The following is an 18,528-nucleotide window of genomic DNA, read 5'->3' as shown; positions in this document are numbered from 1 at the left end:
ATTCAAAAGATTTAAATAATAATAGGTTGTTGTTTTTCTTAATCTTCTGAAAAAAATTGTAAACAACTACCCACTAATGTTATACCGCAAACACCCACCTATAGTGGTATACCCACAAAAACCAATCGGTTCTAGAGAAGCAGTTTCCTGGAGAGTCTCATTTATACATTTAGAAAAACAAACACGAAAGGCACAAAATTACTAAAACTCTGCAAAGAAGTACCTACGATTTTTTTGTACTCATATCCGGTGCCAAGGATTGAACCTGGGTAAGCTAAAGGCAATGTAAGCACCCTACAAGCTGTACTACCACTCCAGCCCAAAGTACGTAAGTTCTTAGAGTCAAGGGCAATACGTATCATAAAAGTTACACTTGCTTCATAAAATAACTTGCAAACTATATCGTCTTTTACAAATATTTGTAGTTGCTTATATAGTTTTGCATTTGTTTTCAAAATATTTAGTAGAATTAGCAATAAGGCTACCTGAGCTTCAAGTTTTCTTTATGGAAAGTCAGTTAATCCAATATCACCCAATTTTTAATTCTCAATATGACTTTGACTAGTCGCAGTGCTCGGTGATTCAATACAAATTTTATTAGTTATATTCTAATCCCTCCTTGAAGAATGTCACAGAAAGCTGGAGAGAGAGTGCAGCAGGTAAGGCATTACCTTGCATGCGGCTGACTGGGGTTCAATCTTTGGCACCATATATGGTCCCCTGAGGAGTGATATCTGAGCACAGAATCAGGAACAACCCTGAGCACAAAAGGTGTGGTCCCCAAAACAAACAATAGAAATAATATCATTTGAATTTTGGTGGTGTTTGCTTTAAATCTATATAACAATTTAGGTAAGATGGTTATTTTGATGACATTGAATCTTCTAATCTATGAACATAGAATATTTTTCCACTTTCTACATTCCTCTTCTATTTCTTTTATTAAATGGCATAGCTCTCGGAGTCTTTCATCTCTTTTGTTATGTTGATTCCTAAGTACTTGATTGTTTTGGTCTCTATTTTGAGTTGAGTTAGCCCTATTAGCACTGTTGTTCTGTTGTTTATTGATTTTGCTCAAGCGGGCACCAGTAATGTTTCCATTGTGAGATTTGTTGTTACTGTTTTGGCATATTGAATATGCTACGGGTAGCTTGCCAGGTTCTGCCATGCAGTCAGGATATAGTTTGCTGGGCTCTCCAAGAGGGACATTTGAGTGGGGTAGTTCTAAAAATACTTTTCTAGCTCACTATTTCTTTTTTTTTCCTTTTTTGGGTCACACCCAGCAGTGCACAGGGGTTACTCTTACTCTTGGCTCTGAGCTCAGGAATTACTCCTGACAGTGCTGGGGGACCGTATGGGATGCTGAGAATCGAACTCTGGTCGGGCGCATGCAAAGCAAATGCCCTACCCACTGTGCTATCACTCCAGCCCCATCTAGCTCACTATTTCTGTATAGAATTGTAACAAATTATTATATATTGATTTTGTAGCATGCTACTTTTCTGTATTTATTGTCCCTAAAAAGTTTTTAATAGACTCCTTGGACCTCTCTACATATATTATCATGCCATTTTCAAGCTGACAGTTTGACTTCCTCTCCAAATTAGATCCCTTTTTATTCTTGCCTGATTGATGTAGCTAGGATATCCAGTACTATACTGAATCATAATGGAAGAAGTAGACACCCTTGTCTGTGCATAACCTCAAAGGGAAAGCTTTTATTTTTTACCGTTTTCCTTTTATTTTGGTTTGATTTGAGAGCCACATCTGGAGGTGCTCAGGTCTTATTCCTGGCTCTATGCTCAGGGATCACTCTTGGTGGAACTCAGGAAGTCTTAAGTGGTGTCAAGGATTGAACTCAGTTCAGCAAGTGCAGGCAAGTGCCCTGTTGGCTGTATTATTGCTCCAACCCCTGGAGTCAGATTAAAAAAATTTTTTTAATTGAATCACTGTGAGATATTCAGTCATACAATGATTGAATCGAACACCCATCCCTCAACCAGTGCACATTTTCCAACACCAATGTCCTCAGTACCACCCCCCCAACTCCAACCTTCCCCCTGCCTCTATGGCAGACAATTTTCCCCATACTCTCTCTCTACTTTTTGGCATTATGGTTTACAATACAGATACTAAGAGGCTATCACATTTGGTCCTTTATCTACTTTCAGCTGGAGTCAGGTTTTCAAGAAACTCTAAAAACCTAAGTATTTGAGCACACACATGCACACACGCATACTCAAATGGAATGGAAATGGGATATTCTAAAGAGTGGTAATACATCTTTTAAGCAGTTAGAGGAAGAAGATACCTTAAATATAGTAAAGTAAAATAAGAAAAAAAATAAAACCACTTATCAATAATGAGGCAAAACAAAAGGCAATGGAATAACCAAGAATTCTGTATCCAGAAAAATCTCTCAAAATAAAGACAAATATCAACTATTCCAAAATTAAAGATTTAATGATTTGTTGTAACAGATATGCACTATAAGAAATATAACAAGAATCTTTTCGGGTTGAAGAAAAAAGATACTAAATAAAACTTTGGCTCTACAGAAAGAAATTAACAGTAAATGTTCAAGAGCATTTCTTATTTTTCAGTTGCATTATTTAAACAAAACATTTATCATGTTTCATATATTTGCATTTATACATAAAGGAAAAATGTATGATAATAAGACATAAAGAGTAGGAAGAGCAAATGGAAAAAAATTGTACTTGATTCTCACATATGTGAAATAATGTGATGTTATTTAAAGGTAGCATGTGAGGCCGCTCAATGCCCAGATGTGATCTAGGCGGCCGCACATGTGTGGCCCCTTCATTGCTGAATGCCCATGATCCCAGGGGCCATCTAGCTACTCTCAGCACCAGCACCTTTTTGCAGAAATGCCTCCAGACTGTGAACTAAGCCATGGCCCCATGCCGCCCCAGGAGGGGAAAGGTTTTTCTCTCTCGGCTTTTCCTTTCCGGCATGGCAGCATGGCGACCGCCATCTTATAAGGCCCAGTAAACAGAGGTATGAGCTTGCAATGATGCAATGTTTGGCAGAAATTTCCCTGGACTTTGCTACTAAAATACAGAAATCCAAAAATCACATCTCTTCATTCTCAGCAAGGGAAAACAAATTATCAAATGCTGTCTTTTCAGCAGGTTCAATTTTGGGGGAAAATTCCAAATAATAATAGTGAGTTTTATGTTGAAATATTGAATGTAATCAAAGTAAAGAGAAAGTAAAGTGAAAATTATCAGCTACATAGGCGGGGGGCGATGGGAGGTATACTGGGGTTCTTGGTGGTGGAACACAGACACTGGTGAAGGGATGGGTGTTTGAGCATTGTATGTCTGAGATTTAAGCCTGAAATCTTTGTAACTTTTCACATGGTGATTTAATAAAAAAAATTTTAAAAAATAAAGGTAGCATGTGATATATTAAAAATGTATTGCATGGTCAGGAAGAGAGCTCAGGTGATAGAGCATATGCCTAGAGTGGTAAAAAATCTTTTAAGCAACTAGAGGAAAAAGATATATTAAATATACTGAAAGAAAATAAGAATAAAAATAAACCTGTTATCGATAATAAGTCAAAACAAAAAGACCCTACATTTGAGGCCCTACATTTGATCCTTGACATTGCATAGTATGGGGAATGCAGGAAGGCCCTGGATCTACCACCAGAGATACTTGATTGTGGGGGTGGGGAAGGTGGGAGGGGGACTTGACAGGTGCTCATGAACTTCCAGAACCACACCTGATGTTCCTGGGAGTGGAGGTAGAATTTAACTCATGGTCTCACCCATGCTTTGCATGTGCTCTACTACTTGGATCACACCTCCAGCCTCTGTGAGGGGTTGAGAGGGTGGGGGAGGGGAATATATGTTTCTACATTATCTCATACTGTCTGGGGGCAATATTAAGGTAATTAAACGAGGCCATAACATAGTCTAGCCTAGGACTATGCTCAAGGTTCCATCCTAGTGTGAGGGTAAGAAACATTTTTGCTCTTGTGCTTTGACTACAACCAAAGAAGATGGGAAAATGAATATTGGTGTAATAGGAGGAACCAGATCAAGGGGACAGAGTGCTCTAATTCAGGCAGTTCTCCAGTGAATTTTGAGAAGACAGAGACAAACTTAAACATTTCAATATGTACTCGGAGAGTTTTACAACACTAGCTAGAAATTGTGTGGAGATGGCAACAGAGTGAGTTCTGGAGGTCTGTCTTTGTTCACCTGGAGTCTGAGGGCCTAGGAAGATTCCCCTGAGAAAGTGACCATGATCTGACATCTGAGTAGAAAATAACTAAGGCACTGAAAAGGAGTGACACCAGAAAGAGCTATGCAGAGTAGAGGAACAGAAATCACACCACTTGGTCAGGACACAAGATAATGAAGCTAAGTTAAAGAGGATGTGAAAGTAAGAACAAGGTCGAACCTTACAGATCATGGTCTTGCAGATCATGTCAGTGATTGTGGTCTCTGCTTTAAGAAGCAATTTCAGGAGTTCTGGCAAAGAGTTAGGATGGTGATGGGCTGTGGGTGAAGGTGCAGGAGGAATGTGGGTTCAAGAGAAATTTCAAAAGAGGAAAAAGAATCGAGCTGCTGATACTGGATTGCTGGTGGAAGAGGGGACAACTCTTCCAGAGGATTCTTCCCACCCCTCCCCCAATGCTTAATGCTCTGATCACTGTTGCCTTGCTTTTTCCGTGTGAGAATGAGAGAAGTGGGGAGACAAACATCCCGACAGATGAGAATGGGTGAATGTGGAAACAGACCCCACTGTAGCTCAAAGAAGGTCAGGAAGGTGAGGAGGCGAGAAGGACAATGGTAGGAGCTGAGAACACTGACATAAAAATCTTGAGATATGCTAATCACAAAGAATGTTAGCTAATCACTCCAATCTTGTCAACACACAACTGAGAACATTAGTTTTCATTTTTCGCGATGTAGTAGATGTAGTAAGTGAAGTACTTGAACCTGCAGAAATACTGAAAAGCACCAAAGTTTATAAAAACAAATGAAATCACCAATCATCTTTTATCCTAGAGACAGTTGCTACTGAGGGAGAAGATGAGGTACCTTCAATATTTTCTCTTGGCGTCTGGTATCAGGATCACACCTGGCAGAGCTCTGGTGATGGTGGTGAAGTTGGAGGGTCAGAGGGCCTACACTCACCAAGATGGGGAGTGCGAGGTTTGAGGTACCAGGGATCAAACTCAGGGCTTCGCCCTACTCACCATTTGAGCTATCTCACTTGGCATTTTTTAAATGATCAGAGTTATACTATAGCAGCAACATATTTTCCCCTGCTTGTAATATGTGTATATGTCTAAACTACAGAGCCATGAATACTGAAGCATGAAATCTCAACTACAGAGATTCATTTTTAAAATATGCCTGTTCAGAACTCTCCATGACATCAAAGCCAAAAGCATCTTTAAGGATGAAACAGCACTGACCATGGAAGTAAACATAACTGTTTACTTGGAAGTAAACAAACATGGAGTGGAAGCAAACATAAAAAAATGGAACTACATCAAACTAAGAAGCTTCTGCACCTCAAAAGAAACAGTGACCAAAATACAGAAAGAGCCCACAGAATGGGAAAGAATATTTACCCAGTACCCATCTGATAACGGATTAATATCCAGAATATACAAGACACTAGTAGAATTGTACAAGAAAAAAACCTCCAACCCCATCAAAAAATGGGGAGAAGAAATGAACAGAAGTTTCCTCAAAAAAGAAATACCAGTGGCCAAAAGGCACATGAAAAAATGCTCCACATCACTAATCATCAGGGAGATGCAAATCAAAACAATAAGGAGAGGGGCTGGAGTGATAGCACAGCGGGTAGCCGTTTGCCCTTGCATGTGGCTGACCCGGGTTCGAATCCCAGCATCCCATATGGTCCCCTGAGCACTGCCAGAGGTGATTCCTGAGTACATGAGCCAGGAGTGACCCCTGTGTATCGCCAGGTGTGACCCAAAAAGCAAAAAAAAAAAAAAACCAAAAAAAAAAAAAACAGCAAGGAGATATCTCACACCACAGAGACAGGCACACATTCAAAAGAACAAAAACAACAGTGTTGGCGTAGATGTGGGGGAAAAGGGATGCTCTTTCACTGTTTCACTGTTGGTGGGAATGTCGACTGGTCCAGCCTTTCTGGAAAACAATAAGACAGTCCTTCAAAAACTAGAAATTGAGCTTCCATATGACCCCGCAACACCACTTCTGGGAATATATCCCATGGATGCAAAACAAGTACAGTAGAAATGACATCTGTACCTATATGTTCATTGCAGCACTGTTCACAATAGCCAAAATATGGAAACAACCAAAGTGCCCAAGAACAGATGACTGGTTAAAGAAACTCTGATACATCTACACAATGGAATACTATGCAGCTGTTAGAAAAGATGAAGTCATGAACTTTGCTTATAAATGGATAGATATGGAAAGTATCATGCTAAGTGAAATGAGCCAGAAAGAGAAGGACAGACATAGAAAGATTGCACTCATCTGTGGAATATAAGATAACAGAGTAGAAGACTAATACCCAGGAATAGTAGTATATAATACCAGGAGGTTGACTCCATAGCTTGGAAGCTGGCCTCACACGCTGGGGGAAAGTCATACCAAATGAAGAAGGGAACACCAAGTAAAATGTGATTGGAAATCCCACGTGGAAAGGGAAACGCGTGCTGAAAGTGGACTAGTGACCTAACATGAGGCCACTCAATACCCCCATCGCAGACCACAACACCCAAAAGGAAAGAAAGAGAACAAATTGGAATGCCCTGCCACAGAGGCAGGGTGAGGTGGGAGGGATGGGATTGGGGGGTGTGAGGGATACTGGGTACATTGGTGGTGGAGAATGGACACTGGTGGAGGGATGGGCTCCCGAACACTGCATGAGGGAAAAACAAGCACAAAATGTGTGAATCTGTAACTGTACCCTCACTGTGACTCACTAATTAAAAAAAAAAAAAAGAGAGAAGGGATCACTAAGAAAATGGGATGGGAGATATGTGCCGAAAGTAGATAATGGACCAAACATGATGACTTCTCATTATCTGTATTGCAAATCATAATGTCCCAAAGTAGAGAGAGAGTATGGGAATTATAGTCTGCCATGGAGGCAGGGGGAGGGTGGAAAAGGGGGTGTACACGGGGGATATTGGTAGTGGGGATTGTGCACTGGTGGAGGGAGGGTGTTTGATCATTTGCGATTGTAACCCAAACATGAAAGCTTGTAACTATCTCACGGTGATTCAATAAAATCTTAAAAGATAAAATAAAATAACTTAAAAAAAAAAAGCCTGTTAAGGAGGCAGGCTGGGTGGGGGAAGGGCACCTGGGGATATTAGTTGATACCAATGACATAGATGTTGCACATTGCTTGAAAATCTAACATGGATACAATTGTAAATCGTGGTGCCTAGATATTTTTTAAGTTAAACAATTAATTAAATTACAGCTATAGGGTTCCCACATACTGTTTCAATTCCGCAACGAAACAGGAAGTTTTCATGTCAGTTGTGGCAAACACTGGCTTGTTCATATATGAACTTCAAGGACCCAACTAGGGTTCTTGGCTTCTCAAAAGAGCTAACTGCCCGGGTGATCTTCCATTTTCTGATAAAGGGAGCAGGAGACAAGACTGCTAGACTTGCCTAAGCTTATCAGGGCTGGGAAACCGGCCAGCCAAGGATCAAAAGCTCCTTCCTGCACTGGTCTGGGGACTGGGGGCGGGGCCTCAGGGCAGGGTCTTGGGGCGGGGTTAAGCCCGGAGGGACTTCAGGCTTTAGCACCTGGCTGAACCAAGGGAGGCCCGTGCAGAAGCCCGCGCTCAGAAACATGAGGTGGCTGCTCTTCCTCCTGCTCTGTGAGCTTCACCAGATCTGGGGGAATTCCGAAGGTGAGCTTCCTCATCCCACTGGGGAGCAAGGAGAGAATCCTGATGGAGAGAGATTCTCTCGGAAGCCATGGACCCACCTGCAGGATCCTGCCGGAACTCTTCCTGCCTCTGACTCCAGCTTAGGTTTGGGCTCCAGGTGCAGGGATGGGGAGAGCTGCTGTTAGCTAGTGGACACACTCCCCTTGCCTTTGCCCAATCTGTTTTTTGTTTGTTTGTTTTCTCTTTTCCTCTCCCCTTCCTTCTCTTGCTTCTCTTTACATTTTATCCCTCTTTCCCCAACCCCTTCCCGCCGTTCCCCCCCCCCCCCCGACCCGCTCTGCAGATCTTCACTGTCTCCCAGCCTCTCAAGGGACTGTGCCCTTACGCTATCTCCAGATATCGTCCTTCGCCAACAGCAGTGGGACCTGCACAGATGCATCCATGTGGCTGGGAGAACTGCTGACCCACACTTGGAGGAATGACTCGGACTCTATCCGCTTCCTGAAGCCTTGGTCCCAGGGCACATTCACACAGGAGCAGTGGCAGAAGAACCAACATCTATTTCTAGTTTATCGGAGCAGCTTCACCAGGGACATCCAGGAATTCGTCAAAATGCTGCAAATAGACTGTGAGCTGAGGGATGGGTTACTGCTTGCTCTGTCCTGTCCCCCCAACCCCTCAAATCCTCCCCTGAGACCTCCCCAGTCCCCAACCTAGTGTAGGTAACTTGTTCCAGGAGGGAGTGGAGCAGAAGCTATACCTGGAGATTGGCCCTAGCTGCGAGATACTCTTTCCTCTACCCTCGTCTAATCCCACTTCCATCTCAGAGTTTCTAGCCTCTGATTCCTCATTCTCCAGTTCACCGTCTCGCCTTGCTTTGAGTCCCCAGACAGAACACTCACACCAATTTCTCTTTAATTTCTTTCAATCCTTTAAACATGTCTAAGTCACTATTCATTCCTCTCCTCAGATCCCTTTGATATACAGATGTATGCTGGATGTAATGTGAAGCCCAACAGTCCTCCAGAAAGCTTCTTCCATGTAGCACTTCAAGGAAGAGATGTCGTGAATTTCCAAGGGACCCGTTGGGTGCCAACCCCAGATGCCCCACAATGGGTGGACAAGGTCTGTGAAGTGATCAACCAAGACCGGGGGACCAGTGAGACAGTGCAGTGGCTCCTCAATGACATCTGTCCAGAGCTTACCAGAAGCATGGTGGAGATGGGAAAATCAGAGCTGGAGAAGCAAGGTCAGTGTGCATCTGGCTTCTGCCAGGGTTTGCACTCCATGGCACAGCAGAGGAAGTGTGTGTGGGGGTAGGGAAGCTCAGTAGGAAGCAGGGTGCAGACCCACACATGAAGGAATGACTGACACCTCCCACTTCCTGAAGCCTTGGTCTCAGTATCATTCACCAACACTGCAGAGGTGCTGACTCACATACTGAGGCCCCTCTGGGTTTCAGGAATCAAATTCAACAAACACTGGTTGTCTGATTAGATTCCTGTTTGAGTGGAAAGATGGGAAGGCAGATAAGAGCTGATGTATGCTTGGTGTTGTGCATCTGAAACAGGAGGCCTGGAGGACAGAGTGGGTGGAGGAGTCTGGATCAGTATAGGGAATGGGTTTTGGGGAAAGCATTTTAATGAGGCTTACACAAATAAATGGAGCATATGAGAGGCTCAAAGGTGAGGTACAGGAGCCTACTATAAGGTCGGGAGCCTGGAATGTAGGCTCCTTAAACTAACATTACTCCCATTGCCCTGTTGGACAGTGAAACCTGTGGCTTGGCTATCTTGTGGCCCCACCCCTGGTCCTGGTCGATTGCTGCTGGTGTGCCATGTCTCAGGATTCTATCCTAAGCCTGTGCAGGTGATGTGGATGCGTGGTGAGCAGAAGCAGCCCGGCACTCAACAAGGGGATATCCTGCCCAATGCAGATGGGACATGGTCTGTCCGAGTATCCCTGGATGTCGTGTCTGGGGAAGCAGCAGGCCTGGCATGCCAAGTTAAACACAGCAGTCTTGGAGACCAAGACATCATTCTCTACTGGGGTGAGAGAACTGGGTCCAGGATTGGCCATGGAAGGAGAATCCTTAGCTTAGAGAGAAAAACTGGGAGGAAGACTGGGAGTTGGCACCCCCAACCAGGTCAGGGATGAGGTCCTAGTCAGAAGGGCTTGGAGCAGGGGATTCTAGGACAGGAAAGGTGAAAGTCCAACGAGAAAGATAATACTAAAAAATGTACAGTTCCTGGCAGATTAAGAATCCCAGGAGAACGTGTGCCACAGGAGAGAGCAATGGGGACTTTCAGAAAGTAGCTCTGTTTTATTATAAGTATCCAAAGTGGGGTAAACACACATTGATTACAACTGGCCATCCAATCACCACACTTTCTTTTGGACCAGGTACTATTATTCTCACTTTATAGAGAAGAAAAGTGAGCCCAATGCAAGTCCAATTAACTACTTTGAGTCTGAGCATCAGGAAGTGGAAGAACTAGAGTTAGATTCAGGTCTGCTCCAGACAAAATGACTGCCCTTTGTCTATGTACTGAATTATAGGTGCCAGGGCCCTGGGAAAGAATGGGATGGGGCTCATCCACTTCAGAGGAATAGAAGTGTCACTTTATTTATTTTTATTTTTTTAAATTTTATTGAATCACCGTGAGATAGTTACAAGCTTTCAAGAAGTGTCACTTTAAATGGAAAGGAGAATAAGTACCTGGGACCTTCTATGAAGGTCTAGGGGATGTGGACTCAGGAATGATCCTTTGCTGAGAAATACCCTTTGTTCCTCAAAACAGAGGTGAAGCATGTCTCTGTGGGTTTGATCCTGCTGGTAATACTGTTGCTGCTCCTGATTGGTGGCGGCTTAGCCATCAGGTTTAAGAAGACCCGGTAAGTCTCCCTTTTCCATTGCTCCTACACTCAAGCCCCCTCCCTATTTCCTTTCCCTTTGAGCCTCTGTCCTCCTTGTCTTAGTGGTCTCTCTCTTTCTATTCTCTTACAGTTCCTATCAAGATATTCCTTGACTTTCCTTGTCAAGCCTGTCTTTCCAGAACACAAAATGTCAAGTTCCAAACTTCAGTGCTCAGGAATGAAGGTGAAATAAGAGGTACCTCTAAGAAGCAGATCAAGGCAACTGTTCCCACACTCTTTTAGTGTTTGATCCACGAAGAGTTGAGTTCTCTTTCTTTAAATAAGTTTATAAATCCATTGGCTCTGCAAAGAGGGAAGTACAAACTCAGCTACCTCTCAGGGACAAACAGCTAAGAGCCAGCACATGTAAAGGCATGTGGTTGCTGTTCGGTGGAGTCTGCGGTGATCTACAAAGTATTTGTCCTGCTGAAGGAAGCAGATCCAGATGTTAATGTTTACTTATAAAGTATGACCCTGCATGGCTTTAATCTGCATTTTCTAAGTAAAGTGGAATTTGGATTTTCATATGAATATAACTGGTAGTAAGATGTTGACTCCAATTTTTATAAACATTTTGGGAAAACACCCCAAATCTCATTTATAAAAAGTTTGTCCAGAATGACAGCTTGGCAGTTAGAGGAAATTGTTCCTGTTGTGAATTTCAATTTATAAAAAAGTACATTTTTTTGTTTCAAAGGAAGTTAAGTTGTAGGGCACAAAGGTGTTTCAATCTTTAACTTGAAGTTATGTTAAGAGGGAAAGTCTCATTTTAATGTGCATATGATTGGAAGGCTACTCTAGATAAGAATATTTCTCTCATTTCAAATGGCCAATCATAAACGACAATCGGGAGCTTACTGATAGTGTCTGATCTGCTTTGCAGGTGCACAGTTTTGAGTTCAATCCTGACCTGCCTCCCACACCCAGACACTGACCTCTGAAATGCGAAAACAAAACAAAACAAAACAAAACATGGCCTCTGAAATGCAACAACACAAAGAATAAAAATAGCCATAAAGTTACACTCAACACTGTCCAAACAGGTTCTCCTTCTTCTAAAATACAATAACTGTGTAAACACAAAAAGGGGCAGCAGCGTTCTCTCTCTCCCCTGCCCGCATTCAGTCATCTCATGCCGTTTCCCCCACCCTGGGGAGGTAGATGGCAATGGGCAGGTGAAGAAAGAAACGAGGGCCAGGATAGTTGGTCTCAGTTGTCGTTTATTCCAATCTCATCTCCATCCACTCCTGTCCTCCTCCCTCTGCTTCTCTACTCTAGCCCCTTCTTACGGTCTAGATAAATCCCCCGGCCCGAGGAGTTGGGGCTTACACATAGGTATCATCATACAATCAGCAAATATAAGGTCTTTCTCTCAGGGAAAGCTACTTGCAGGACAGATTCCAGATTCTTATCCAGTAAGATGACTGGCCTAAAGTCAAATATGAATGTGTTTCTCCTCTCCTTAGCTCAACAAGCATTTATTCATAATATTAGTCATTTTGTATGGGCTGGAGTGATAGCACAGTGGGTAGGGCATTCGCCTTGCATGCAGTTGACTCGGGTTCGATTCCTCTGCCCCTCTCAGAGAGCCTAGCAAGCTACTGAGAGTATCTTACCCGCACGGCAGGGCCTGGCAAGCTACCCGTATAAGCCAAAAACAGTAACAAGTCTCACAATGAAGACATTACTGGTGCCCACTTGAGCAAATCGATGAAAAACAGAATGACAGTGACAGTGACAGTTGTATGGACACAGTGAGAGATACATTAAATTTATAGAATTGCTCTCCTGGGGTCATCTCAATCAGACTACAGTGCTCAGGCCAGATTAGTCTTTCCTATCCTTAGAAGGGTCCTAGTCTCGTCATTACCTTTGGATCATGACAGCATTTGTCCATGACTAAGCTCTTAACTTATAGTTAAGAATCGTGGAGCTTTAGCCTGGCCCATATTGATGCCAGGGTAGCTCCCAGCTTCCCCTGGGTCCTTTCAGTCCCTCGTCAGGACTCTGATTTTGGGGCGCGAGGAACTAAAGGGAACTGAGGCTTAAGTCGAGAAAGCAGATGCCCAGGAGTGAATAATATTCAAAGCCAATTAAATCCCAAGTTCATGAATCACAAATCATGAAATCCCGTTAATCACCGATTTCTTGGGCGGGCTCAGTAACCTCTCATTTCGTCCTTTCCCTGAGATCTTAGAAGTCTATCTCGACTCAGCCCTCCCAACGATGTCGCACTGGGGGCTCTTTCAGGGTCAGGGGAATGAGATCCAGCTTGTTACTGGATTTAGCATATGAATACACCATGGGAAGCTTGCAAGGCTGTCCCATGTGGGCAGGAAACTCTCAGAAGCTTGCCAGTTTCTCCCAGAGGGTAGGCTACAAGATATCTTCTGTGAGCTTGCTTTTAAGTCTCTCTCTCTGGATGTTGGCCAATGATGGGATTACACACACCTGGGTTCCTCTGCCGGTACCTTCATGCATGAGGCCTGTCCGAACGTGTGGAGAGGGGCCTTGAGCATGGCTGTAGCTAGGTTCCGGTGGTCTTTGGCTGCCGGGAGCTCTGCTTGGGGTGGGGAGGGAAGCTGGAGCCCATCCCCTCCGAGGGGCCCCAGGGAAGACAGCCAGGCATGCAGGCAAGAGACAAATCCCAAGTTATAAAGCATAATATTTATTGTCTTCTTGTGTCTATACGAAAAGGACATTGCTTTAAAGTAAACTATTCAAAAGACATAAGTAGAGGAGAAAGGCAATATTTCACTCATACATATAAAATCATAGGTTTCTGAGGATTTTTTTTTTTCCTTTTTGGAATCTAACCTTACAAGTTAACAGAGTCTAATTAGGGGGAAAAGGTGATAGACTGGTTAGGGAAGAGAGCATAGAGAGACGTTTACAGATAAATGCAGTGGAATGGAAGTGCCTCAGGAGCACTGTGATAAACCTAAGCTTCCTGTGGCAAGTGGAACAGGACATACCAACATTGACTTAAAATGTTTAGAGCTACATTCCAATAAACACAGAGGAATGGAGGTCCTTCATGAGCACTGTGATGGGTATTACCAGATAAACCAAAACTCTTTGTGGCAGAGGAGAATGAACATACCAATATTGAACCTAGAATGTTCATAACTATATTCCAACAGTAACTATTAAAATGGCTCTTGGGTGAAATACAACAATCTTACACAATCTTACACACTTTCCTCAAAGAAAACATTTTTGGATAATTTTTAGCCGATTATTCATAACAAGCAATACAAAATAAATTACTTTCATTCTGCTTTGGAGACAGGGTTTGGGGTTTGGGATGGAAACACTTGAAATATGGTGGTGGGAAGGTGCAATGGTGTTGGGATTGGTGTTCAAATATTAAATGTAATCAATTATCGTGAACAACTTTACAAAAATAAAGTAAAAATTTAAAAAAAGACAATCACTAAAGAAGATAGTATATGAAAATGACCACACCCACTTATGCAGACATGAGCTGGGGTGATGCCGGCTCAGCAGGTGTTCTGCTCTTAGCTAAGAGAACAGAGACTTAGAGCAACAGCAGGCCTCCCCACTGTGAGGAAGTAAGAACAGAGAAGTAATCTCTCCACACTCTGGGCCCTTGAATATACAAAAAGAGACTGAACTAATAGCAATCTTCAAAAATAATTTTCTGGGTCTCAACAATAGTACAGTGAGTAGTATGCTAACCTTGCACACATACTCTGGGGTTGCAGTCCTCGCACACATCTGGCCACAGTGCTCCAAATCTCTCACAGTTTCTTGTGATGCTGATGGTCCCAAAGAACAGAGTTGATGGGACTACACTTGGCCCCTATTGGTGATACTGGGGATCTCGACTCATTCTTGGAAGGCAGTTCTTTTGAAACTGAGCCAGAACCTTAGCTCTGTTAGAGTCTTTGTTTGAGAATATGATCTGGCATCATCTCTGGTGGACTTCCAATCCTGAGCCTAGGATTTGGGTGAAGGACCTGCTAGATTCTGAATCAATGGTTCCTAATCCACAGTCTTCTGGCCGGGAACCTCATCTTGGAAGTTGCAAATAGCTTTGGGCCTCACCTCAGACCAACAGTCAATGAGGAAATCTTGGGTATGGAGCCCAAGATTGACCTTGGGTTACTCAGAGAAAACTTCCTGGAGAGAAGGGAATTTGAAATAACAATCAGAAAGGCAGCAAGGTGAGCCAGCAAGTGTACCCGATATCAAGATGGGCATGTCATGTTCTCACTCTCCTCTGGTGCAAAGAATCTCCATCTGGACTATGTTCTAACTATATAAAAGTCAGTGTCCTCCAACTTTCTTTTTTGGTTGCTTTTAAGCCATACTCTGAGGTGCTTAGGGCTTAATCCTGGCTCTGTGCTCAGGGATCACTTCTAAAGTTGCTTGGAGGATCATATGGGATGCCTCAGTTTAGGCCAGGGTCAGCTAAATTGCAAGACAGGCCCCTTAATCCCTGTACTATATCTCTAGTGTCCCCAAATTTATGTTTTTAAAATTAAAAAAATATTTTTGTGTGTTTTTGGGCCACATTCAGTGCTCAGGGCTTATCCTGGCTCTGCACTAAAGGTTCACACCTGTTGGGCTCAGAGGACCAAATGGGGCATTCAATCCATGATAGCATTCAATCCACGTCAGCTACATGCAAGGCAAGCATCTTAACCACTGTACTATTGCTCCAGCCCCAGTATTTTTAAATTTTTATACTAAAGGTTATGGTGATGGTACAAGGAGTTGAGGTGTTTGCAAGTTGAATAGGACATGAGGGATGAAGTGACTTGACTAGAATTAGTGCCTTTAGAAGAGTCATTATACCACTTACACCATGTAAAGACACAGAATTAAGATGCCAATATAAATCTAAAAGCATCCTCCCTTGCCTGGTCCACAAAGCAGAGCTACAGGCCATGGCTGTGAGGTGCCTCCCCAGCCCTGCAACTAAACAGGCCAACCCAGAGACACAGGCCACAGGGCTGAGCATGGAATTCATGGTTTTTCCTCACCAACATGTGGAAGAAATGCCCTGTAAGCAGTTTGCGAGATCTTGGGGTCCTGTCCAGCACTTCCTTATGAGCCCTGCACAAAACATCCCAAAATAGAGGCACAAGCTATAGGACGAGGTATGAAATTCTTGTTTTTTTCCCTCACAAACAGGGAGAGAGAGGAAGGGGTTGGTAGGCCTCCTCACAGTTCCTTCTAGTTGGTTCCATTAGAGCCTCACAAACAAAACAACCTGACCCAAAGGCACAAGTGTTAGGCTTCTAGGCCCTTCTACTCACCCTCACAAATTAAACACTTGCCACCCTCACAAATAAAGCTTCTACCCAGACCCAGAGGCACCTACACCACAGACCTTTGGTTAGTAAACAAACCAATGGCACTGGGGATGAAATTTCTGTTTTTCCTCACAAGCAGGACTAAATGAAAGTGGGGTTCCAATCAGATTAGCCCAGTGCTTTAAGGGGAGAGGTGTGGCAAGGGGGCCTGAATCTGCTGGAAGCACCACTCCACATTTTGTGAGAAAAAACTTGGTATTTCATTTCCATCACCTTCGTTTGTGTCTTTGAATATGTTGAGTTTGTTTGTGGGGCTGAGGAGAGGCCCTGGGCTTTACCCTGTGGAGTTACACTTCTCTTCACCATTGCCTCTGTGCCCCCAAGAATCCCCCCTTTCTCCCTTATAGTAAATTTACAGTGATAACAATGCTAAGTTTTTCTCACTTGAGGATCCTGGATAGACCCTGCAGGAGGAAGAAGCTCTCAGAGTTTCTATTATGTGGTGGGATAGCAAAACTGGAATGAACACATTCATTCTGCCCCACAGCACACAGCTCAGAGACATTTAAGGGACACAGTAACCTCAATCTGGTAACAACCTTCCCTTGACCCTCTTGCTATGGAAACAGGCACCCAGACCCAGAAGACTTCCTGACCTTCCCAGTGAGCCATCTCCTCTACAGAATCTCACACAACCTGAAGGCATCTGAAGTCTCTGTAAATCCTGGAGATTCAGAAACCAGTGGCAGGTGGTTTCTAGTTAGTCTGGTGACTGCAGAGCCAGTTCTGTGGCCTTTTGAAATCAACACATTTCTCTAAGCCCAAGGGAGTAAAGAAAATCTCTGACAAAGTCATCACTCAGACCTTGGGGAGAAGTGACTTGCCTAATTTATTCTTCCTTAGTCTCCTTTAGCTTAGAATTCATGTGAGGTTTTTTTTTTTTTGTATCATATAGTTTTTTACTATAATGATTCTATTAAACTTTCTCTGTTTACCTCACTGTGTGGTGTCTATTTTCTTATTGCATTCACTTGCACCTACTTTTCACTAGGTACAGGAATTAACAACTTTTCCAAAGCAATCACTTGAATTTAATAGATATTTGAATCTTGCTTGTAAGTTTATAGCATCAAGTTGATCCACTAGATATAGCTTTATCTCTAAGAGCTTAGACTTCATGTTTTGTTTTGCAAAAGTCATCTCAGAAGTTATTCACTGGTCCACTTTTCATGTAAATACTCCTCTCATGCATGGGTTTAGAGGATAATCAAAAGAGGTGTTATCAAAGATTAAACCAGAGCACATATAAATTGGGTGTGGCTCAGGAAAAAAATCTGTGACTTTGTTTTTCTTTTCCATCATTGCATTTGATTGATCTGGCTTTCCCAGACATCCTTCTGAAAACCCTGTTCTCAAGTCGCACATTTCTCCCCAGCTCGTGCCCAGATACCCAGGCCCTTTGAGCTTCTATTGTCTTCTGTGCATGGGCGGCCCTCACTTTCAGATTGGTTCTTGCTCTGATATTCAGCAATGGGAGAGGCCTTACCTACCTTAGTTTATTATTTATTGATTTATTTATTTTACTAAATTTTTTCTAAGTCTTTTTAAAAGCTTGCACTCTTTTTCTGATCTCCTGACTATATCAGGAAGTTGATCTGAAATGTGAAGATTGAGTTAAATCTAATATTGACATTTTTAATTCCTATGAATTATAATAAGCTTGATTCGATGGATTCCTACAGAATGATTTATAGTATATAAGGTGATTGGCAGATGGAATAAATTCAGCACAAAAACAAGTTTATTAAAACTTGACAATATGCTTAATTGTTATTAGTTGTGGTGAAACAACTGAAAATGTCGGGGATTAGAAAGTTGCGTGTATGTCAGACCATCACAGTAATCGTGGATACCACATCAGGGCCAGCTTGACATTTCAGTGAGGGCAGGTTGTTGGGTTGCAGAAATTTCAATTCAATGTGTGAATGTGACCTATAGTAAACAGTTGTTTGATAGGTGCAAAATGACATGTTCTCTTTTGCATTTTGGACATTCAAAGTGATGATGTCTGTGAAAGAAAGGCGGAGGTAGGGATGATTTCTTAGCATCATGAACCAGGGCAAACTGGCATATCAGTGTCATCAGTGGCATAAGCTGAGTTCAGGAGAGGTAGAGATGTGACAGTTGAGATCACCTACTGATGTTGCAGCCTCTAAAAAAATTGAGCTAAAGCAATCTTCCTTTGGGCCTGAGAGCTGGCTGCTAAGGCAAAAAAAAAAAAAAATCAAAAACCCAACTTGCTCCCTACACATGTGAGAAGAGATAAGCTTGGCTTTTTACCAGAGATTATAATACTTAAATGATCTGACCATATATCTAGAAAACTTTGTGCTTAAAAAACTATATTAAATTTATCTTGATAAATA

At 42.7% G+C, this 18,528-nt stretch overlaps 1 protein-coding gene across 1 annotated transcript; it reads left to right on the top strand.

Moving 5' to 3' along the window:
• Positions 1–7,861: 7,861 nt before the first annotated feature.
• CD1D (CD1d molecule) lies at positions 7,862–16,921 on the top strand. The gene is made up of 7 exons (XM_055139907.1): positions 7,862–7,922; positions 8,263–8,529; positions 8,872–9,150; positions 9,673–9,951; positions 10,703–10,796; positions 14,837–15,007; positions 16,732–16,921. The coding sequence occupies exons 1-7, from the start codon at positions 7,862–7,864 to the stop codon at positions 16,919–16,921; spliced, it is 1,341 nt and encodes a 446-aa protein (XP_054995882.1).
• Positions 16,922–18,528: the final 1,607 nt, after the last annotated feature.

Source organism: Sorex araneus, chromosome 5 (genome assembly GCF_027595985.1).
Source record: "Sorex araneus isolate mSorAra2 chromosome 5, mSorAra2.pri, whole genome shotgun sequence".
NCBI lineage: Eukaryota > Metazoa > Chordata > Mammalia > Eulipotyphla > Soricidae > Sorex > Sorex araneus.
This window is presented reverse-complemented; position numbering and strand designations above follow the sequence as displayed.